This window comes from Cheilinus undulatus, linkage group 22 (genome assembly GCF_018320785.1).
Source record: "Cheilinus undulatus linkage group 22, ASM1832078v1, whole genome shotgun sequence".
Taxonomy (NCBI): Eukaryota; Metazoa; Chordata; class Actinopteri; order Labriformes; family Labridae; genus Cheilinus; species Cheilinus undulatus.
This window is the reverse complement of record NC_054886.1, coordinates 26,378,637-26,402,252: the sequence shown is the minus strand read 5'-3', so window position 1 is coordinate 26,402,252 and position 23,616 is coordinate 26,378,637. Positions and strand designations below refer to the sequence as shown.

General features: G+C 39.5%; 1 protein-coding gene across 2 annotated transcripts; it reads right to left on the bottom strand.

Annotated features, from left to right (window-relative positions):
* Positions 1–588: 588 nt before the first annotated feature.
* On the bottom strand, positions 589–22,543 carry LOC121504671 (E3 ubiquitin-protein ligase TRIM39-like). Of its 2 annotated transcripts, XM_041779673.1 has the most exons (9): positions 22,437–22,543; positions 14,350–14,413; positions 7,057–7,647; positions 6,859–6,954; positions 4,832–5,065; positions 4,534–4,681; positions 4,345–4,371; positions 3,779–3,954; positions 589–3,696 (listed from the first exon to the last, which is right to left on the bottom strand). In XM_041779673.1, the coding sequence occupies exons 3-9, from the start codon at positions 7,642–7,644 to the stop codon at positions 3,331–3,333; spliced, it is 1,635 nt and encodes a 544-aa protein (XP_041635607.1). In that variant the 5' UTR covers positions 7,645–7,647; positions 14,350–14,413; positions 22,437–22,543; the 3' UTR covers positions 589–3,330. The 2 variants fall into 2 exon arrangements, with proteins under 2 accessions (XP_041635607.1, XP_041635606.1); XM_041779672.1 differs by lacking the exon at positions 22,437–22,543 and having other exon boundaries at positions 14,350–14,448.
* Positions 22,544–23,616: the final 1,073 nt, after the last annotated feature.

Below are 23,616 nucleotides of genomic sequence, written 5' to 3'. Positions count from 1 at the left end.
AATGGGCAACAAGACGCTAAATAGTTACAAAAATAGGCATGACAAAATGGGTGAACATGGCAAAAGTTGCAGAAATGTAGCAAAAATAGGCAAAAAAAAAAAAAAAAAAACCCAGCACGAATGGCTATAATAGGCAAAACTGGTTGACAAGTTGCAAAAATATAACAAAAATTGGTGAAAATATGATATAAGTGGCAAATGGAGATGAAAGACTGATGCATCTGCTGTTTTTTAAATGAAACTTAAGTTCCATCACTAAGAGCATATTTAATACACATTAGAAGATCACAAACAGTCGTTTCAATTTTTTTTTTTTTTTTTTTTTTTGCTCAAATTTGGTGACAGGTCTACAGTCATGACTTTTGGTCAAAACCTGACCCTTTTCAAAAATGGGCATTTTGTCGCTCAAATTTTGAGTCGAATTGTTTTTTTGAATGCTTCCTCCCGCCGTCTTGCATGGCTGGCAGCGCAGCCTCTAAGAATGCAAAGCACATGGAAACACTGAAGGTCTGCAGAGGCAAATGCAAAAGTTTTTGCAAAACAGTAAAGGCTGCTGGATGCAGAGAAAAACGAGCACACAATCTTTATTTCAGAAACAAATCACCATCAAAAAACACACGAATCAGAGTTAGTTACAATAGTAATTCAAAGAAAAGTAGCACCAATGTCTCCTTAAGGTCTGAGCTGCAAAATGAGCTCTATCCCTGAACCATTTAGTCCATGGTAAACCTCACTCATGTCAGGCATTATTTTAACACAGCTGTGATCATTCCTTCAAGTTCATGCTTTAAAGTAAACACTGGTGGTTAAAGCATAACATATATACTGTCAGTATGAGTTGGTCTTTTAGTTGTGCTTGTAATGTTTTTTGGTTAAAGTTCAGATCAGTTCTATCTCCAGAAAACACAGGGCAGAAATGTGTACCCTCTTTATGAAATATAGTATCGAAATGCCGGTATAAAAATCAAATAGGGCAAACTTTACTATAATTAGAAATTACGTGTTTTTTGTCCTGTTTTCTAAACAAAAGGATACCTAATGAAAAAGCCTTTGGTACAGAGCCTGGGCAACTACACTGGCAATTTAACCCATCTGCAATCACAGAGAAAACCTACACGTTTCTTTCCAAAATTATCGGAATAGTGAGGACAATTCCTTTATTTTTGCTGCAGACTGAAAACATTTGGGTTTGACATCAAAAGATGAATATGAAACTTTTGGGTGAGCAAAAGTATTGGAACAGACAGGATTAAGATGAATAAAGTGAGTAAGACTTAATATTTAGTTCCAAATCTTTTGCTTGCAATACCTGCATCTAGCCTGTGACCCACTGGCATCACCAAACGTTGGCATTCTTCTTTTGTGATGCTTTTCCAGGCTTTCCTTTGAGGTTTGTTTATTTGTTTATTTATTTATTTATTTATTGGGGGGGGGGGGGTTAAAACCTTCCAGTTCTTTCCCCTGATGAACTCCTTTGTTGTTTGTTTTCGAGGGGATATTCCCTTCAGTCTCTGCTTTAGTAGGTAAACTGCATGCTCTATAGGGTTTAAGTCTGGATATCATCTTGGCCAGTCCAAATCCTTCCTCTTCTTCCCCCTGATGAACTCCTTTGTTGTTTGTTTTGGGGGGATACTCCCTTCAGTCTCTGCTCTAGTAGCTAAAACGCATGCTCTATAGTGTTTAAGACTGGATATTGACTTGGTCAGTCTAAAACCTTCCAATTCTTGCCTCTGATGAACTCCTTTGTTGTTTTGGTAGTGTGTTTTGGGCCATTATCTTGCTGAATGATGAAAGATCTCCCAATCAGTTTGGTTGCATCTTTCTTTAAATTGGCAGACAAATGTTTCTGTGGACTTCTGAGTTCATTTTGCTGCTGCCATCATGTGTTACATCATTAATGTAGATTAATGAGCCCGTCTCAGAGGAAGACATGCAAACCCAAGCCATGACATTACCTCCACTGTGTTTCACATATGAGTTTGTATGTTCGGGATCATGAGCAGATCCTTTCTTTCTCCAAACTTTAGCCTTTCCTGACCTTCCAAATAGTTGCACTTGCCATGGCCAATATTTGATCAATGGCTCCAATTGATTTTCTATCTTCTCTCAGCTTCATATTTGCTTGTTTTTCACCCATAGATAGCTCTCTGGTTGTCGTGTTGGTTACACCTCTAACTATAAATACAGTCTACACAGGCAAAACCCAAATCTGAAATTGAGTGTGGACATTCAGTCCTGTTTGAATAATCAGTGTAATAGGACACACCTGGGCAACAAAACATACCTGTCAGCCACATGTTCCAATACTTTTGCTAACATGAGAAATGTAAACCTATCTCCCAAGTTGTGTATCAGGTCCAGATGTAAATGCCTGGAAATAAAAGCTGAAACAATGATCTCTTGTCTCATATTCATCTTTTGTTTTCAGTCTTCAGCAAAGATAAACTGTAAACTGTAAACTGAATTGCCCTTCGGGGATTAATAGAGTCGTCTGAATCTGAATCTGAATAAAAGAATTGGCCTCACTGGTTCAATACTTTTGGAGGGGAGTGTATGTGTTACACATTATTGCAACGACAAAAACATACAAACAACTGTGGATTTGCAGCACTGTCCCTGTTGTAAAGACAGATTTATTGTGCTGTAAGGTGTTTAGAACATTGCAAAGTTGATAGGTAGCTGGATATCAGAGGTGGGGATTTTGCATCCCAGTTGATTTATTCCAGTTGCTACAAGTTTGTAACTCGGGGTACCAAAGTTGTCGTCCCAGTTGGAATTCCATGATCAGAGTTTCCGGCCCATTCGTGATGATGTATCTACCTTGCAACTCAGAATTTCTGAGGCCCTAGATTAACTGAAACGCACCATTAGGGTTGTCACCTTCCTGTTTGGAAAAGACCTGCTTTTATTTTGAAAGACAAAAATGAACTTCTGGTAGATCAGTGATTATGACATGAACTTCCCCACAGAAAAAGGAATTTGTTATGGATTGAAAAGGAAATAGGTGAACAGGAAAAAGGAAAACGATTCATAAAACATGGTTCAGATGACTTCTGACTTGTCCACTGAGCTGTCTGTGAGTTTTTAAAATGAAATGTGACATTAAGAAGCTGCGGTGGACTTATTTTATACCACGTGTGTACTAATTGTGGACCTTAACTGATTGTGATTGATGTTATTAATCTTGACAGCCCTGTTTTATTTTTTGTTTATCATAATTTCAAATATTAAGATCAATAAAGTCTGTAAAACACAAGTAGTAGTTTAAAAAAACATCAGGGATTATCTTTGTGGATGGACTCTTAGAAGTACAGATTTTACTGTCGACTTCTAATGATTAACAGTGGCGATGATCAACGGCGCCGTATTCTTCCCCTCATCACAAACCCCCGGACTGAAGAAGGGAAAGATCCTCTCAGAGAACATACATCCGGTGAAGGTGTAGATGTGAGAGCCAGCGTCCACGTTAAAGAACGACACAGTCCCCTCCTCATAGTCCATGAACACTCCCAGTGTCTGCGGTTTCTCCTTGAGAGGAAGAAGCACAGAAGGGGAGTCCAGAGCGCGGTACTCGTTCCCATTTCTCAGACGAACCGTCCAGTAGCCGTTCTCCGGCTTGGAGGTGATCATTCCTTTCCTGTTGACGGATTCCTTGACCACGCCGATGTCCCAGAAGGTCTTAGTCCCCACTTCAACCTGGATGATGATGAAGTAAAGGGTATTAAACACTGCACACACAACTTTGCCACTTGTAATTTATATGAAACCAGTACAAGACCTGGAAGTAGATCCTCCCTGACAGGAAGCCTCTCTTTGCCACCACACAGATGACGGGGTCAAAACGTTGAGGATTGTCAGGCACGATGTGAAGCAGCTCGCCGCGGCCTGCCTGTTTCCCATCAGCTGATAGGACGATGTTAGGATGGGCGGAGTCTGGGTCTAAAACCACGTCCACTTTGAATAGATAGAGGGAAAATGAAGGCGTCAAACAGGTTAAACAGATCAAAGGAAAGAAGACGCAGACTCTGTTTTTTGGCGTCTGATGAAACTGCTCAACCAGAGGAAGGTCCAATAGAAACTAGCTTAAACTGAGCATACAGTATCTCCAGCTAAAGCAGAGGGCTGTCAACATTGGTCTGGTTGTGCTCGAGATTCCTGCTTGTTAGAGGGAAAGTTTTTCCCACTTAATACTGCTAGTGCTGAGCTCATGGTGATAACCACTGGTCTTCATCATAATAGAGTGCGGTCTACACCAGCCCTGATTGGTTGACTGTTCTGAAAGTTTTTTGAGGTGCACTAGAACATTAGATTTATATCCAGCAATTGAATTGTGTCTGGTCTTACCTGCATATTTCTGCATCTTCTTCATCTCTGTCAGACAGATTAAAACACTCCATTAGTTTGATCACAGTTTCAGTCAGGATTTGGGCACAGCTTGGACTGATCTGTGTCATATTTGATGAGTGGTTGTGGTAATAAAAAGCAAACATAAGGAATTCATGTCAGTGCTCTTGACTTGTTAAACGTCTTCACCTTCTTTCTTAAGCCTGTCTAGTTCATTCTTCAGGGAATTGTTTAGTTTGGACAGCGCTTTTCTCATTGTTCCCACACAAAGTTCAGGGTGGACGCCGATCTCTGTCCACTGTTTGGAGGGTGGAGGCGATGTAAGAGCTGGCAACCGCTAAAGAGAAAAGAACAAAGTGAAGAAAGTTGAACAGTGGAGTCAGAATGTAAAGGGATAATATGCAATGTTTTTAACAACACCCTTACTAAATATATTATTGACTTTACAACAAAGGAGTGAAGCAGAAAGTTTAAGGTTGTTTGTAACCTGTAAGACATGCAGATGGTCTTCAGAGCTCCCCAGCTCCTCCAGCTCAGCGTTTCTCCTCTGAAGCTCGTTGATTTCCTGGTGCAGCTCATGGGTCAGCTCCTCCGCCCTCCTCTCTGCTGCTTTCTGCTTCTCTCTGACCTCCGAGTCGACTTCAGCTCGTCTCTCCTGGACGGAGCGGACCAGAGAGGTGAAGAGACGGTCACTCTCCTTCAGCTCCTTCTCTGCACTGACCTGCACAGGGAGATTTAAGCAGAGAGATAAGTAGAAGGTAGGAAGGAAGAAAGCTATGAATTGTACCTTTAACAACATTCTTTAGCTGACTTTGCGTATTATTTCCTAAATGCTATTTGCAAAACCTGAGGAGACAACTATTACTAACAACAGCAATAAAGAATGTGATAACAATTTATGATTTTTTCATCAATATCAAAAAATAATAAAAACCCAATTCCAAAAAAGTTAGGACACTGTGTACAATGTTAGTGACAGACCACATTTTATTCACAATAGAACAGAAACAACACATCTAATGTTGAAACTGAGACGTTTTACCATGTTATGAAACATATTAGCTCATTTTGAATCTGATGACAGCAACTCAAAAAAGTAGGGACAGGCAACAAAAAGATGAAAAGTAAGTGGTACCCATTACAAACCAGCTGGAGGAGCATTTTACAACTAATTATGGTCATTTTCAACAGGTCAGTAACATGAATGGTTTTTTAAAAGAGTATTTTAGAGGGGTAGAGTCTTTATCAAGTAAAGATTCATTCATTAATTCAAGATGGGCAAAGATTCAACAATCTGCAAAACACTGCTTCTAAAAATTGTCAAACAATTTCAGAAAAAAACGTTCCTTAAAGTAAAATTGTGAAATCTTTGAATATCCCACCATCTACAGGACATTATATCATCAAAAGATTCAGAGAATCTGGACAAATCTCTGTGCTAAAGGAAATGGGACAAAGGTCAGTGCCGGATTATGGTGATCTTTGGGCCCTCAGGTGGCACTGCATTGAAACAGACACGATCCCTTATTTGAAATCACTGCATTGGATTAGGAACACTTCCAAAAGTTGTTGTGTGTCAACACAGTTGGCCATGCCATCCACTACAGCACGTTAAAGCTGTAGCATGCAAAGAAGAGTCCATATGTCAAAATTATCTAGAAACGCCTTCTCTGGACTAAAGCTCTTCTAAAATGGCCAAATGCAGAATGGAAAACTGTTCTGTGGTCACATTAATCAAAATTGAAATTCTTTTTGGAAAACACAGATGCAGTATCCTGCAGACTCAAGAGGACAGGAGCCATTCACATCTACATCTCTGATGGTATAAGGTTGCATTAGTGCCTAAGGTGTGGGCAGCTTACACATCCGCTATCAATGCTGAAAAGAAGATACAGGTCTTAGAGCAACATATGCTCCCATTGTCTCTTTCAGGGAAGGCCTTGACTATTTCAGCACAACAATGGTGCATCCATCACAACAGCATGGCTTCACAGTAGAGGTGTGTGATGGTAAAATGTCTCAGTTTCAACAGCTAATATGTTGCTTTTGTGTGTTTATTTTACTAAGGGTGCCAACTTTTTAGAATTGGGGTTGTAGATACATCCCTTTAAATACTGATTGCTTTTAGCTGAATCGCATTATGTTTACTAATGGGTTGCCATTGCAGTTTAACTGCAAATCCTGCTATCATAATGCATCTTTTAATTTGACTTTTTTTTTTTTTTTAGAAATAACTGATCCTTATTGTAACCAAACCAGGCAAGACTACATTTCTTAATTAGAAAGACGATGTAAAGGCCTCAGTTTTGATCAATATCTCCTATAAATACTTGTTCAGATGGCTCAAATCTGACTGTATTCTTCCTTAAGCCATGCTACAACTGTCCTCCAAATTTCATGAAAGTATGGTCAGTAGTATTTTACTAATTCTGCTGACAGATAACATTAAAGTTATGGACTCCTGAGCTGACAATGCACAGCAATCAGAGCTGATTTTAGTCTTCACTAACTCACAGTGCTGAGCTTCAGACAGTTCTTGATCTCCTCCACTTTCTTCAGTCGTTCCTGGATCATCTGCTGAAAATCGGCCTCGGTCTTCTTCATTTGGACCTGAACAGCCAGACCAAAAACATGAATGAAAGACTCCTTAAAAGTATGTTGCCAAGAGTTAAAAGGGGATCCCATCGTTTCTAAGGGTCTACATCAACATACCTTCCTCTCCCCACTCTCTTCCTCTATCCTGATGGCCTTGTGACCTTTGTGCCCGGTCTCGGTGCAGAACTGGCACACGCACTTCTGCTCATCCCTGCAGAACATCTCCAGCAGCCTGTCATGCTTCTTACACATCCTCTCCTGCAGGTTCTTCGCTGGGTTGATCAGCTTGTGAACCTTTAGGGTTGGGACTCTCTGGTGGGGCTCCAGGTGAGGCCCACAGTACGACGTCATGCACCCCAGGCAGGATTTTAAGGCCTTCACCTGCAGGGACGTCGCCGCGCAGACATCACAAACAACATCTCCGGGTTTCGCTGCCGACAGCGGTGAAGCAGATGAACAGAATATGATATTCCTAAAGGAGTCGGCCAGCTCTTTGAAGGCTGTGTTGATGCTGATCTCAGGCCGGGGGCTGAACGATTTGTTACAGGTGGGACACTGGCAGACGTCACTACTGTCCCATGTGCTTTGAATGCATGCAAGGCAGAAGTTGTGTCCACAGGGAGTTGTGACCGGGTCAGTGAATACTTCCTGGCAGATGGCGCACTGGAACTGTTTTTCTGGTAGTATGTTACCTGGGGAAGCCATCGCCTGCAAAATAGGGGAAATAGCAGATCAGTTTTGCAAAACTAACTTTCATTGAGGAAGTTTAGGTTGAGATTTACATCGACAGAGCATGCATTCGGAAACAGGTGGAGAATAAACATGAATATCCAAAGGTATTGTGTATAAAAGAAGTAAAATATCACGCATTTGCACTGTCTTTGTGTAAAAACAGTAAACTACCCTCTTATTATGTAATAACCCGTGTAAACAGCTTTTAAACTACGCTCAGCTTGAATTTCAAGACTCTTAAACCCCACACTGTTTGGTGTGCAAGGTGTATGAGTCAGTGTTTTCTCAGCCAACTACTCACACCAGACACACCCACACTTCCCACAGAGAATATCCACATAATTACACCAGTGCAGCAACACCCAATCACTGACAGGAAAATCCTATAATTATCTTTAAGTGAGAAATAATAATTCTACAATTCCTTGCTACTTATTTAGATCTCATAGTCTCAAAAAATGATCAAAGTAGAAGTAGGTTTTTTTTTTGCATGTTTGTCACACTTAAATGTTTAAGATAAAACAATTTTAATACCAGACAAAGAAAACCAGAGTAAATACAAAATAGTTTTTAAATGATAATTTCATTTATTAAGGTAAAAACTATTGTAGCCTACATGGCTCTGTGTGGAAAAGGTACCTACACCCTAATCCTAATAATTGGTTGTGCCATCCTTGCAAGCAAGCGTTTGAAATAACTGGCAATGAGTCTTTCACATCACTGCTGAGGAATTTTGGCCTGCTCTTCTTTACAACTTTTTACTCTGCCATATTGTATGGCTGTCTTTAGATCCTGTCTGACAAAGTGAAGTAGGCTGAAATATCTTTGGGACTCTAGCAAACCACGGTGACAGCCATTATCTACAAAGGGGGAAAACTTGGAACAGTAGTAAACCTTCCGTGGGTAGCCTGCCCATCAAAATTACTCCAAGAGCACACTGATGACTCATCCAGGTCACAAAAAAACCAGAACAACAAGTAAGCATTAGAAAAAAGGCCAATGGGTCTTTTACACCATTGTCAAGGAATTTTGGTGCACTCTTTTATGTAGGATTGTTTTTAATCTGCCATACTGGAGGGTTCTGGGACCCTTTTTAGAACCTGTCTGACAAAGTGAAGTAGGCTTAATGGTCATTGAGCCTCAAGCAAACCACAGGGACATTATCCACAAACCTTCCTAAGAGTGGCCGGCCTACAAAAATTATTCCAAGACTGCATCGACAACTCATCCAGGAGATCACAAAAGAACCCAGGACAACAAGCAAGTGTTTGAGATAACTTCCAATGAGTCCTTTACATTGCTGTGGAAGAAATCTGGCCCACTCTTCTTTGCCAAATTGTTATTTTGCCACATCAGAAGGTTTTCCGACATGAACGGCCTGTTTAAGGTCATGCCACAGCATCTCAATCAGATTTAAGTCCATACTTTGACTAGGCCACTCTTAACCTTCATTTTGGTTTTTAAAAGACTTATGGCCCAAAATTCTCCCTCTGGATTTTTTGGTTCATGGCAAGTTGTCAAGATCTTGGAGCATCACACTACCACCGCCATGTTTGATTGTTGGTATGATGTTCTTTGAATGAAATGATTCATTCTACTCCGGATGCAATGGGACGTGCACATTCTGAAAAGTTCTATTTTTGTCGGTTGACAGTATACTTTCCCAAAGTCTAAGAAATCATCAGGATGTTTTTTAGTCAAATGTGAGATGAGCCTTTGTGTTCTTTTTGGTTGGCAGTGGTTTTGGTCTTGGAACTCTCCCATTTTTGCCCAGTCTCTTTCTAGTTGTTGAATCATGAACACTGATCTTAACTGAGTCTAGTGAGGCCTACAGGCCTTTAGATGTTGATCTGGGTTCTTTTGGGACTTCCTGGATAACCTGCTGTTCTGCTCTTGGAGTAATTTTGTGAGGCCAACCACTTCTGGTAAAGTTCATCACTATTAGTTTTCTCCTTTTGTGGATAATGGCTCTCCCTGTGGTTTGCTGGAGTCCCAGAGCCTTAGAAATGTCTCTGTGACCCTTTCCAAACTGATACACACCAGTGACTTTTTTTTTTCTTTCCCCTAGGAGTAGGTAGGTTTAGATGGGTTTTCCCCTCGATAAAAGCACCCATCATTCAAAAAATACTGTATTTTGTATTTACTTGGGTTATCTTTGTCTAATATGAAGATGTGTTTGATGGTCTGAAACATTTATGTGTCACAAATATGCAAAAAGAAAACACAACTTTTTCACAGCACTGTAAGACAAAGGCATTATTTTAACAATTCAACCAAATTTTCTATTAAAATTCTCCCTAAAATAAAATTTAGGAAACACTTGAGATCTTGAGCTAAAGCTATTAAACTCTTCTTTCCAGGGCCTACCAATATGTGAAATTTATCCTTCTATACTACAATTTGGATGCAACTTTATTTTATCTAAACCTGGGGGAATACTAGTTTAAAAGGTGTAGTTTTTTGTAACAGCAGTGTAGAAAACAGAAATAATTGAGTATGCTGGTAAAGATATTACTTGCGACTATAGGCCACTCATCATATCTATGTCCACAATATTTTTATGGCTTATTCTTAATTTTTTTACATTTAAAGAGATGGTTTGTAGAACAGGTCAATAATTTTAGAGTTTAAGATTTTAGCAAGCTAATAAAAAGTGAAACCACATAGCTACAAAACAAATTTGATAAACTACATTCTCAAAACAGTCTATGTAGTTAAATATTCCCCTTGAACTGGTAACACTAAAGAGCAGCTGCTACCTAAGTCATAAACTTGCTAGCTTACAGCTCAGGGTCAAGAAAAGTGACCTGAAAGTGAAAGAGATTACACAAGGAGTAATTCAGAGCTACTGCTGACTCAAGATTTTAACATTCGAAGAGATAAGCCTTTCCTGCCTCCTCAGTGAGAGGTAGTGGCTAGCAGTCTGTTAGCTTAGCATAAATTCTGAAAGCAGTGAAAAACAGCCATAGCAAGAGGTAAGAAACAGCCAACTTTGGGGGGAAAGCTTTCTTAAAATAAAGCAGCATCCTGTTGATCTGAACTCACTGATTTAATTTTGATTCAGTAAACAGCATAGCCTACTCAGACTTTGACATTTAGTCAAGACAGTCAGGACTCCAAACTGTATATTTCAGAGGTTCCCTCTCACAGTAATGTGAGACGCCATCTCTGTCCTAAAGGAAGTGCCATAAATAAAACTGAAAAGAGATCAGAGGTCTAACATGGGGTGTAAATTATGTATAAACCTAACCTGACACGCCAGATGGATGTGTTTCACACATCCATCTGGGAAAGCTTCAAAAGTAAACATTTGAGAAAAGGCGAAGGCTTTGAAAAAACTCGGAGTGTGATTGGATGAATGTTCCGTCTGTCACACCTCTACGGGCCAATAAGAGCAACAAAACACGCAGCTCCTGGGAATAACACGAAACATGGCGACTATAGACATGTAAGTACTCGACTTTTGTTGTTTTTGAAGAAAAACAACTCACTGCTGTTCTTTGTTCTTCTTTTAACGAAGAATTGTTACCAGGTTCCAATAAAACTGGTGCTTTAGCAGCATCCACGCTAAGCTCCTCCGCCATAATTGCACCGCCTCTTGCTGCTGCTTGTTTACGTCACGACTCTGCCGTGCCTGAAAGTACTGCCCCTCATTGCTGATTGGTCCTGTCACTTTCTAATCGGGTGCAGATGGGAGCTTAACAAGATGGATTCACCAGTAAAACAAGGAAATGGGCGTATCCATCTGCTTTGCAAGGTTAGTATAAACCTCTTTTAAAAGTAGATACATGCACCATAGTCCACTTTACCTAAAGCTAATGTAGCTATGCTAGCAACATAGTTAACATTCGCTACATAAGCCAGTGTAGATAAGTTAGCATTAACAACCTGAGCTTTAGCAAACATAGATAAAGCTAATGCAGCTATGTAAGCTACATAGATAAATTAGCTACTTAGCTTCTGTAGCCAACATTAGCATTGTAGCTTAATTAATCTTGATATCCATAAGCTTCATGAGCTTTAGCTATATTAGCTATGCAGCTCCGATTTACGTAGCTTACACAGCCAACAGAGCTACATAAGCTACATTTGCAACATTAAGGTTTACTAGACTTTCTATATTTTAATTTTGCAGTTAAGGTTTTTACTTTTAACTTTTGGTATCCTAACCCTTACCTCAGCCCTCACCCAACCAAACTGAAAGTTTAATGCAATTTCATTTTGAAAGTTTTAGCATGTATGAAGCTACAGTCAGACCAATGATCTAGCTAGCTAGCTAGCCTAGCTAAGTAGCCTATGTTTATAAGTGATAAACACTGCTTACCAGTACTTTTGAGCAACACTTGCTTACATTTTAGCACTTCTTTTCTTTATTTATTACCATTATTTTTGATGGTGAATGGACTCAAATGTGAGTTCAAACAGAATACAGTGATTTGCAAAACCTTTGCAATCTATGTTCAACTGAATACCACACTAGGACAAGATATCTTACTTTCATTTTGATAAGCTGATGATAAATACGAACACACTCTGATGCGTGCAACTCATTCCATAAAACTTGGGACAGAAGCAAAAAAAAAAGACTGGGAAAGTTGTGGGCTTAAAAAAAACGTGGAAACTTCACAGGTAAGTAGATCAATTGGTTATAGGTGTTAGCACCATGAGTGGGTATAAAAGGCGCAAGCCTGAGCCTTTCAGGCTCTCCACTTTGTGGAAGACTGTGTGGGTAAAGTCAAATAATTTATAAGCAATGTTTTAGATGTGAAATTGAAAGGAGAATTCAGCATCTACAGTCCACTCCACATGATAATTAAAGGATTGACAGAATCTGGAGATAGTTCTGAATAAAACAACACTGAATGCTCATGGACTTGGGACCCTTCAGAAACTCATTCAATACAATGCTGCTGCATCAACAAATATAGTTGAAGACTCTACAATGCAAAGTCTAAGGCATAGATCACAAAATTTAGAAGTGCCACCAACTCCTCTGTGCCCAAGCCCATCTGAGATGGACTGATGAAGAGTGGAAAAGTTGGCTGTGGTCAGTGAGCTCCCAATTCAGATTGTTTTTGGAGATAAAGGCCATTGAGTTTCCAATCTCCATATCTTGTGTGTATTCCCATTTTACACAACATCCCAGCTTTTTGGGTATTAGGCAGTCTTTATACTCTTCATTGATAAATTCCATTAAGTCTACTACCAACAGAGGAAAGCTGACTCATCAAACCTGCTGTGGTCATAGTCGCACAGGTAATCTCATAATTGCATTTGTAGGAAACTCATATTAATGACTGTGAGCTCAAACTGCTGTTGAAAGCCTTTTTAACATTTTAGAGCAGTGTTACTCAACCCACCTCAACCAAAGAGCCAAATTTAAAAAAAAGAAAAACCTTTACAAGAGCCACAGTATAAGTGGTGAAAATGGGTTAAAGTGGCGATAAAATAGTTAAAGTGGTGAAATGGTCAAAAAGTAGCAAAAAATGGGTGAAAGTCAGAAAAAATGGGAAGAAAAAGTGGCAAAAATTGATAAATAAGTTACAGGTGGCAAAAATGGTCAAAATACAGTTAATGTGGCAAAATGAGTAACTCAAATGGGCAAAAGTGGCATTCAAGGGCAAAAGGCAGCTTAAATGTGCAAGAGGGGGCAAAAAAATGGCAAAAAAGGGGAAAAAAATAGAAAATAGTAAAAAGCAAGCTGGTGAAAATTAGCAAAAAATTGATAACAACAAAGAGTTACAGGAGATAAAAATGGAAAAATGTGGCAAAATGCATGAAAAGAGACCAAACTGGATAAAAGTGGCAAAATGGTCAAAAACTGACAAAGAAGTGGCAAAAAATGGGTGAAAATTGGCAAAAATGGGGAGAAAAAGTGGCAAAATTGATTGAAAAGGAGTTAAAGGTGGAAAAAATTGTCAAAAGACAGTAAAAATGTGGCAAAAAAGAGTATAAATAGACTTAAATGGACAAAAGTGGCCAAAAAAGGAAAAATGGCATTCAATGGAAGAAGGTGGCATAAATGGATGAGAAGGGGCAAAACATAGTCAAAAAACTGGAAAGAAATTGCAAAAAGCAAAAAAGCAGGACAAGAAAGAAAAAAACTGGTGAAAAGGGGCAAAAGAAGTGGAAAACTTGGGCTTAAAAAGCTGTAACATAGATCGAAAGTAGCAAAAAAGGGGGAAAAATTGCAAACAAGGGCAATGGATATACAAACGAAAAATAAATGTTGACAATTTAAGCTGACTGTACAAGAGTGGGAAACAAACTGATTAATGTTACTTGCAATGTATAATTTCTGAGGTTAAAGTTCACCTATTTAAGGTTTTCTGGGGGAAAAATATTTCAAATAAAGGCATAAAAGAGCCACAAATCATCACAAAAGAGCCACAGGTGCCTCAAGAGCCGCATGTTGAGTATCATTGTTTTAGAGTATAGCAGCACTGTACTTTTATAAATCAGAGAAAAGAATCAACAACTTTAACCCCACTAAGACCAAAGTGGAACCAGTACAACTAATCCAAAAAGCTATGCCAACACAAATGTGCATATTTTTAGGATTCTTGCAGGAACGCAGACTGACCAAGTGCCTTGACCTCCTCCTGAACAATGTGAATATCAGCTTTAACGATGGATTAATTTTAATGTCTATTGTTTTAATGTTTTTCTCGTACTTACAGTCTCTGAAGCTGTTGGGCCACACTCGTCCTCCTCAGTGACGGCAGAGCAGGTGACACTCCTGCTGTATGAATGATAATGAATACATGACAGGGCTAGCTGTGAAACAGGAAAATGTAACGTCAACACAGTTATTCATCAGCTAGGCCCCTCCCTCTCCTCTGCAGAGCCCAGCTCTTGTTTCTGCTGACTGCCAACTATCTTACCTTAAAACACTCATTTTAACCCACTATTAGTGTCTGTTTTGGTAGTTTTACCCTCACAGGTTGTGACAGGTGCTTTGTGTGGGAACATATGGTCATGGGAATACATAATAGTAGCTCTCACACAGGGAAGGAGAGTGTTTGCTTCACGGGTGTGGTTTTTAAGTCCAATGGTTAAGATTTTCCAGTTATGACACACCTGAAACAAACAAAGTAGACTGACCTGAGGAATGCTGCAGCTCTGCATTGCATTACAAATGTCCTGTGTTTATGCCATGTTTATTTTGACATGTTTAACTTCAGATAAGAGGATTATTGACTTGCCTTTCACTAAAATAAAGCCAAAAGAAAACCTCCCAACTGTGATATTAAACTAGAAACTAATGTCACATTTTAATAAAAGAGAAGTCGTTTTTTACAGCTAGTTCATTTAATGACTGGAACAAAATCAGTTCCTCTGTTTCAGATTCAAGTTAGAGAGCATGTGACAGGTGTATGTGTGGAAACTTTTACAAGCCTATAAAGACCAAACAGGATGAAGTTTAGTCGTCCATTTAAATTTAAAGGTATCAAACTGTAACCACTAAACTACTACTTAAATCACAATGTACACCTTTTGAAATACATCCCTAAATTGTTTGTGTATCCAAGGTAGAAATCAGCTAACAGTTGCAGAAGTTTCATCAAAGATGGGGCTAAACTTTGGCAAGAGGTCCACAAAATCACACAATATTACCACCTCATTTTATTGTGCAATAAAGCAAACTTCATAAATGCACTGGTGCTTTTAACAGTGTCCAAGTTTCTCTGCTTCTCTGCAGCAGGAAGGGATACAAAGCAGTGATGGTGTACTTTATTCAGTTTATTCCCACACATCTACTCATCATTTAGTGGTGTCTAGATCAGAGATACATGTCTCCTGGGCCAAAACAAAGAACTGTGCATTTATAACCTTGCAAAGTAGATGGATACCCCCGTTTCCTTGTTTCTCACTGGCGAATCCATTTGCAAAGCTCCCGTCTGAACCATTTGGGCCTGGCTAGAAAGTGACAGGACCAATCAGTGTCGAGGGTTAGTACTTTCAGGCATGGCGGAGATGTGACGTAAACAAGCGGCAAGAAGTGGCCGGTGCAATAATGGCGGAAGACATTTGCGTTGATGCTGCTAAAGCACCAGTTTTATCAGAACTTGACGACATTTCTTCGTTAAAAGAAGAACAAAGCACAGCAGTGAGTACTGTGTACTGACATGTCTATATTCGCCATGGTTCACGTTTTGTAGTTCATTATGGAGTTTAGCCTAGTCAGAAGGGGTGCAGGCACAGCTTGGTAGTGGCTACGTCACGTTTTGTTGCTCTGATTGGCCCGTAAATGTGTGACAGATAGAACGTTCAACCAATCACCCTCCAAGTTTTTTTTCAAAGGCTTTGCCCTTCCCCAAATGCTGTGTATTGAAGGTTTCCCAAATGGATGTGTGAGCATGGTGGGAGCATAGAAGTTGTAGAGCAGTTCACCTACTTTGGCATCATAATCCATTGATTTGCTGACTGCGAGGCTGAGATCAGCTGGTGACTTGGACTAGCATGGGGTGATGGGCTTGCTGAGCAAGTGTTCCCAGTATCAGAGTCTTTCGGTCCTTGGTCCTTCTGTCTTAGCATACTCTTGTGAGGCCTGGATGTTGACTGTTGGGCGGAGTTGCCGACTGGAATCCTTTATGACGACTGCTCTTCCATGCATCTTTGGGTATTGTAGGCGAGACCTTGTGTCCAATGCTGGCGCTCAGGAGAGCGGGGATGGGAAGGGTCAGCTGCTTCGTATAGTAATGGCAGCAGCATTTTAAAAGACACCAGCACTGATCCAGCTCACTGCATACTGCATGCCCAGGACCTGATGGGCTGGTCCAGATGCCAGGGGTGGCCATGGGCAGCTGACTACATCGTTGAAGGGTCAGCTGGGAAGATAAGAGATGGGGCACGGGCCGGGCCCGGTGCTGGTCATCAGGAGGCCAGAGCAGTTGAGGACCAAGCATATGCTCCCATATCTGACCTGACAAATCTAAGTTACAACTCAACCATGCAAACCCACACATTACCATCTAGACAAACTGCCAACTTCTTCATGCCTAAAGTGGAAAAGTGTGCTGTGATCTGATGAATCCACATTTCAAATTGTTTTTTGAGATATGTCGGCTGAATCTTCTGGGCCGACGAGGAAAAGGAACGTCCAGATTGTTCTCTACACTTGTTGATCATATGAGGGTGTATTAGTGCCGATGGTATGGGTCACTTGCACATCTGTGAAGGCACTATTAATACCAAGAGGTACATAGAAGTTTTGGAGCAACATGCTTCCATCGAGGTGATGTTCTCTTCTACTTGTGTAGTTCAATAATGACTTGAAGTATCAGAACCCAAGCACTACTTCAGTAAATGTTTAAATGTTGAAGAGAGGGATGTCTCAATACCACCTGACAATGCACCTCCTAATTAACAACAACAGAAATAAAGTTATCAGCCTACTGTTGTGAACTTCCATGTCTGGATGTTATTTCAAATCTATATTTGCCTATCCAAACCAGGAAGCACATGTCACCTCATGATAGCTCATTTTTTGCCTGAGATAAGTTTGTGTTTCTTTACATCTGGTTTGCATATTTGAGTTCAGCACAAGCAAACCTTTTATAAGCCATGGATGCATCGCTGCAGCTTCAACAGTTATCACAGTTAATAAATTTATCACTAACTCTGAAAATAGACCTCTGTCAATCCCATTTGCTTATTCATTTTCATTATAAAAAGACAAAGATGCTTTAATGGAGACTTCAGTTTGTGGCGTCTCAAAAGGTTCACGTGATCACATTACATCAGTCATAAGTTGGGATGGTCAGTGCTTTGCATGTCTTCTATGCATATTTTCTGTCAAGAGAGAGGATAAGAAGATGATGAAGGAAGGAGGGATGTAGAAAGCAGAGTTGGGACATTTGCAGGTTTAATGAGATTGAGATAAAGAAGTAGAGGATTGGTGATGTCTCCGTTCTGGAGGCCAGCGTGTCCTGGTAAGAAATATGCTACAGAATATTGACTTGAAGACAATTAAAGTGTCCCATTTTACTTTTTTAATAAACTCTGACGTGGTTTTCATGACCTCCAACAGTCACATGTAGATGAGTCGACAATTCATCTCAACATTTTTTAGTTGAAAATGAAATTAATCTTGTCTCTAATGGTAAAAAAGTTAGCTGATTTTCACGTTAATATTTATTTCAATGTAATATTCATCGTTAGGTACAGGAGGGACCATGCTGCTTGTTCTTCTACTATCAGGTCAGTTTCCACCTTAAAGTGTGATGTAGTTCAGTGGTTCTCAACATTTTTTCAGTGATGTACCCCCCTGTGAAATATCTTTTCAGCCAAGTACCCTCTAAACAGCACAAATCATTTTTGGTTGGGAAAAAAAGAGATGTCGGACAGTGTTGTGATATCACTATCTGATTTATTAATTTCTGGAACTGATAAGCACTTTCAAATTTCAAACACCTATTTTTTTTTCTGAACATTTCAAATGTTAATAATCCATGACTAAATTCATGGCAAATCTTCTCACAACTATGGGTATTTAAACTAATGTGGTGAAAACAGTGACAGGACTGGCACAAAACCATTTAAAACTCCAACAGCTCATTCGTAGCAGTCTTTCTTGAACTATCTGGAAATAAAAACAGAACTAAAAACCTGTTAAAAAAAGAAATTATCACCTTAATTATGAACAAAGATTTGTGCACACAAAAATAGTTATCAGCATCATAATTAGGTGGTTCAATCCATCCTGTCACAGAGGGGACTGGGTTTTTTTTTAGTATTATTGATATTGAATAGACTACTAAATATGAACTTATACTGATTTTTCATTGAAAATATTTCATTTTTGCATGAATACTGTTTTTCCAAGGAAAAAAAAAAAGACATTTCTAAAATCTCACATACCCCTATTTTGATGTAGTTTATTTTTGCTAACAAGCTTTTGATAACATGGTAATGTTAAACAGTGAATACAAGGTCATTTCAATACAGTGTGATGAGAAAGCATGTTGAAAATATGATAGCAGCCTGTACATTCAATTCCAAACATTAATCTGCACGGCCAGGGGTCTGTTTATTAGCGCAAAATGAGACCTTAAATTGGCGTATGCCACTTCCCACGCAAAGTATGTGATCTGTATGTAACAGAGGTGGTTGTTCAAAAGTAATTCAACTGGGTCAAAGCTATCAGAAGGGGTTTTTATAAGACTGAGTTTTCCCAAAGAAATAAACGATTAAAGATGTCGTAACATAAAGTCTAGTTTTTATGTCAAAACATAAGTAGGGTATGGATGGAGGTTAGATTCTCTGCCCCCGTAGATAGAGTAAGGTTGGGCCAGGATCCCTGATGTTCATCTCATCAAGTTTTGCTCTCAAAAGCTGGGAAAAAAGTGAGTTGAATTATGAGATCCATGGTAGAAAAGAGTCAATAACCAAAACGTTGTCTTTTTGCATCCAGATAAAATTAATTGAACAACCAGGACAAGTGTTACCTGAACTTGGGGAGCATCTGGTGTTTTTGTTTGCAGCCCTATTCGTAATAATGCATCAACGCATAAAATACTTGTTTCCTGAAAGCAGACATAGTTTTTTCTTCTTGTTCTTTAACTTTAGTCCTGATTGGTTGTTGTTGTGGCCAGTATGCATTCAAATGTGATGTAAATTTGAACCAGATTTCAAGGAAATCTTAGAGTATGCAATGGTTGCATGTTTAATGAGTGTTATGCTTAGAATTTCCATTGTTTTTAAACCCAAGAATATTAGACATTGTACTAATCACTTAATTTTAAGCTTTTATCCAGATTCTGTACAAAAAAATACCATGGATAAATTTGTGGAGATGGTTTACACATGGGCTGTACATGTTACAGTGCAAGTTGGCACAAGTAAAAACTGATTTGCTGTACTTTTGCCTTTATCTTACCCTCAAATTCCACATACTCCTGTGCTCCAAGCGCTTTGGAGTAAATCACCCCATTTCAATCTTAGCAATTCAACAGCATGTGCTCTGGTCTGTCTCAAACCTGTGCCAGAAGTACTACTCCATGCTATGCCATTCAAGATATGTGCTGAGTCTATTTTCTGCCAAAACGCTTCAATCTACGTAGAGCAGATCAACCTGAACAGGATCAAGACTGCATGGGGCATCGAGTTTATTTCAAAGCCCAACACAAGTAGCCCTGATTGTAAACCTTATCACAACAGTAACGTTACAACTCTAAATTTTGTTCATCTGACCTCAGAACAGTTTTCCATATTGCCTAAGTCCATTTAAAATGAGAAGACAGGGGTGTGTCTGGATCCTGTTTAGAAGCGTTCCCATATTTGTTCCAACTTCAGACCACTCTTAGCGCACCCTATAACAAAGGAAATTCTAGTCGTCAATCTAGCTTTAACCATATGGTTGTCCAACATAAAACACACAATTTCTAAGAGTGCCTTAAACCCTCTTTGGAGAGAGCTAATATATCTGTCTGGTTTTCAGGTCTCTGTTCATGCCTTCATGACTACCAATTCATTGATGAACCAAAGTCTTGGCATGAAGCCCGAGATTACTGCAGAGAAAAGTTCTCTGATTTGGCTACCATCGACAACACGAAGGACATGACGCGTCTAATCGCAGCGGTGGGCAGCGGCTATGAGAGGAAGGTCTGGATCGGGTTCTATGACTCACGCTCAGCCTGGAAGTGGACTCTGTCAGACCGAGGCTTCTATGGAGAGGGGGAGGATAAATTTAGGAAATGGAACTCAAGTCAGCCGGATGCCACAAGAAAACGAGGAAAACTGTGTGCTTTTTTCCATCAAGGTACCTGGCATGATGAGAACTGCTCGTTACGGTTTGCCTTTGTCTGTACCAACAGATTCATAAACAGTAAGTTTATTTTTTGTTGGCTTGCTGATTCCAATCAGTGAATGAATTATAAACCACTGTTACTGCTGATTCTTCACATATTGTTGCCCATATTGCCAGTTTCTGCATATTAAAAACAGAGGGATGGATTTGGATTTGTCATACATTTATCATGTACATCGCTGTTGCTCTGCATATTTTTTTTAATCTTTCTGCATCTCCCTCTTTTCTCTTTCTGCATCTTTCTATTCTCTCTTCCTGCATCTTCCTCTTCTCTCTCGCTGCATCTCCCTCTTCTCTCTTCCTGCATCTCCCTCTCCCTTCCTCCTCCATCTCCCTCTTCTTTCTCTCTGTGTATCAACCTCTTCTCTCTTTCTGCATCTCCCTCTACTCTCTCTCTGCATTTCTCTCTCCCTTCTTCCTCCATCTCCCTCTTCTCTCTCTGCTCTTCCCTCCATCCCTTTCCTTCCCCACCACAGTTTTGGCAGATTGCTGTTCAACTTGAGTCTGGTTCTGCTCAAGGTTTCTGTCTGTTTAAAGGAAGATTCTCCTTGCCACTTTAACTATTCTGAATCTTTCTTAGTCCTGAGCTCAAGGCAGATTCATGTTGGGTCTTTATATATAACAGTCCAGACCTACCCTCTTCAATGTGTCTTAAAAAGCAGAATACTAAAGGTGTCCAAGTCTTATTTTCAGACACGTCAGACAACACCACCCAGCAATACGTCTTCATCCACTATGAAATGAATTGGTGGGAAGCTCGGACGTACTGCAGGGCGAACTACACTGACCTGGCATGTGTTAGAAACGACCATGAGAACTCCAAGCTTCAGCAAGAGGTGGGAGATAGACGGATTGTCTGGACTGGCCTTTACAGAAGCGTCTGGAGCTCGTGGTCTGACCGCTCTCGATCCAAATTCGAAAACTGGGTACCCGGACATCCTAATAATCTCAGTGAGAGTTGCGCTGTCTGTGTTTTTGATGCTAACCACAACGGAGAGATGGTTGAAAACTACTGTAAAGACAGACTTCCCTTTATGTGCTACAGCAGTGAGTAATTCTCATCTCAGAATGACTGTTAAAATATGAGAATACAGACAGTCTACTTATTGTTTAATCTATTATTTGTCTGTTTTTATGTTTTCACTAGAAAAAAAGCTGATAGTTATCAAGCTGACAGCGCTGGAATCCACAATCAACCTGAATGACCCCACTGTGACAGACACCATCCTAAATCTGGTAATCATCAAAACACAGGGTTAACTGTGCCTTTCCACTAATAAATGGTTTTTAAGCATTAAAGGTACAATATGTACGTATATGCCAGACAGGAGGTTTGGCCATCAAGCAAAGGTAGGCGATGGGATCTAGTAATCCAAGAGTACCCAAGATATAGTCATCAAATATGAGGTAGCCATCTAAAACTATACTCAGTGATAAAGATGGGTATTCTTGATCTAAATAAGGGGTGTAGACTGAATAGGCTGGCATTAAAGGAGATTTTTATTATTCACAAAAAGTCCCTGGGGTGGACCCCTGGACCCTACAGCATGGTCCAAGACCCTAAAGAAGCTCCAAAAAATCTTAATATCAAGCAACTTATGGCTAGGTACATCCCTGTGGACATATTTAAACATTTTTATTTATTTTATCGTGCTAAAAGTTCACAGAAAAAGCGAAAAAAGGAGCACCCTCCAAGTAAAAAAACTCCTTAAGGTGCCAGACAAAAAAGACTTACTAGAAAAAGAAGGTGTCAGCACTCAAAATGTCCTTTTGGTTATTTTATTCAAGGCAACAAGGCACAACGGACACGTTTCGACTCAGTCTTCGCTGATCCGTTGTGCCCTGTTGCCTTGAATAAAACTACCAAAAAGGACATTTCGAGTGCTGACACCTTTCTTTTTCTGTTGTGCTAAAAGTGTCATTGTTGTTCTAAAACCACGTTGAAGTTCAGTACCTTTGTTTTGTCTGCCTCCTGAAAATGTCTGATATTTATATTAAAGTTACATTTCATAGGTAGGGTATAATTTTGGTGTTAAGTTTTACAATTGCAACTACACGTTCAAGAAAAGAACATAAAAACCAACATTTATGGGGTTACAGTTACTGATATATTCAAAAAAATGCTGAAAAGTGTATTTTTCAACAATGTTCAATCACTTTTTATATTGCAGTAAGTGCTTAAGTTCCTAATGATAAAAAAATGGAAGAAAAAAAACATTCGGGACATAAGCCACCCCTTCTCTCCACCTGTGCCTTATACTCAGCATTGAAAGTGGCGTACGCCAGTTTTAAGTCCTGTAAGCATTTACAAATGAGACCCCAGCTGTTTCAATCCACTTTAGTTCCTGTCTGATTTAGCCTCCCTTCAACAAACAGTTAACCAATTTAACTAAGAACAAAAAAATTCCAAAACAAAGTGCAAGGAAAGTTACAACTTTTTGGATTTGTGGTCTAATGTAAATTGTGTTTCTTCCCATCTTTGAATAAAACTTCCCATTTCTAATGGCAAAACATTTGTTGTTTTTTTATCAGCTTAAGGACAAAATCGAAAAGCACCGGAATTCAAGTGATTTCAGAATTTCCTGGAGAAGACGGTTGCATGGAAAAGTCTTCCACAAAGAAGAGAAGAGTGCTGAAGGTGAAGATGAGAGATGTAAGCTGTGACCCTCTGCATTAAAATGTAACGAAAAAAGGGAAAATTATGGAATTTGGACAAACATTTCAGATTTTCTACAAAAAATTCTTAACTGTATTACTTTAACTAAAAATGCATTGTAGCACGAGATATCTCTTATTTTGTTTCAGGTCCTCAGTACATCAGAGACGAGGATAGAATTTACGCTATCACTTTATGCTAACATGCTAATGTAATTTGGCTAACATTAAATCAGTGTGAAGTAACATAACTCATTATCACATTGATTATGTGTTGATACAAACAATGTGTTAAAATGTAAAAATTTCTTGAGATTGTTTTCAGCACATACCTTTTTTCAAACTGAAACTCAGTCAAAACCCCACAGACCAGCCTGTCTGGCACCAACAACCATGCCACGCTCAAAGTCACTTAAATCCCCGCTTTTCCCCATTCTGATGCTCGATTTGAAGTTTAGCAAGTCATCTAGACCAGTGGT

Coding starts and splice junctions, on each gene's coding strand:
- LOC121504671 (XM_041779673.1), bottom strand. CDS start 7,644: ATGGCTTCCCCAGGTAACATACTACCAGAAAAACAGTTCCAGTGCGCC. Junction 3,955..4,344: donor GAAGATGCAGAAATATGCAG/GTAAGACCAGAC, acceptor ATCTATTCAAAG/TGGACGTGGTTTTAGACCCA. Junction 3,697..3,778: donor CAGGGAGGATCTACTTCCAG/GTCTTGTACTGG, acceptor ATCATCATCCAG/GTTGAAGTGGGGACTAAGAC.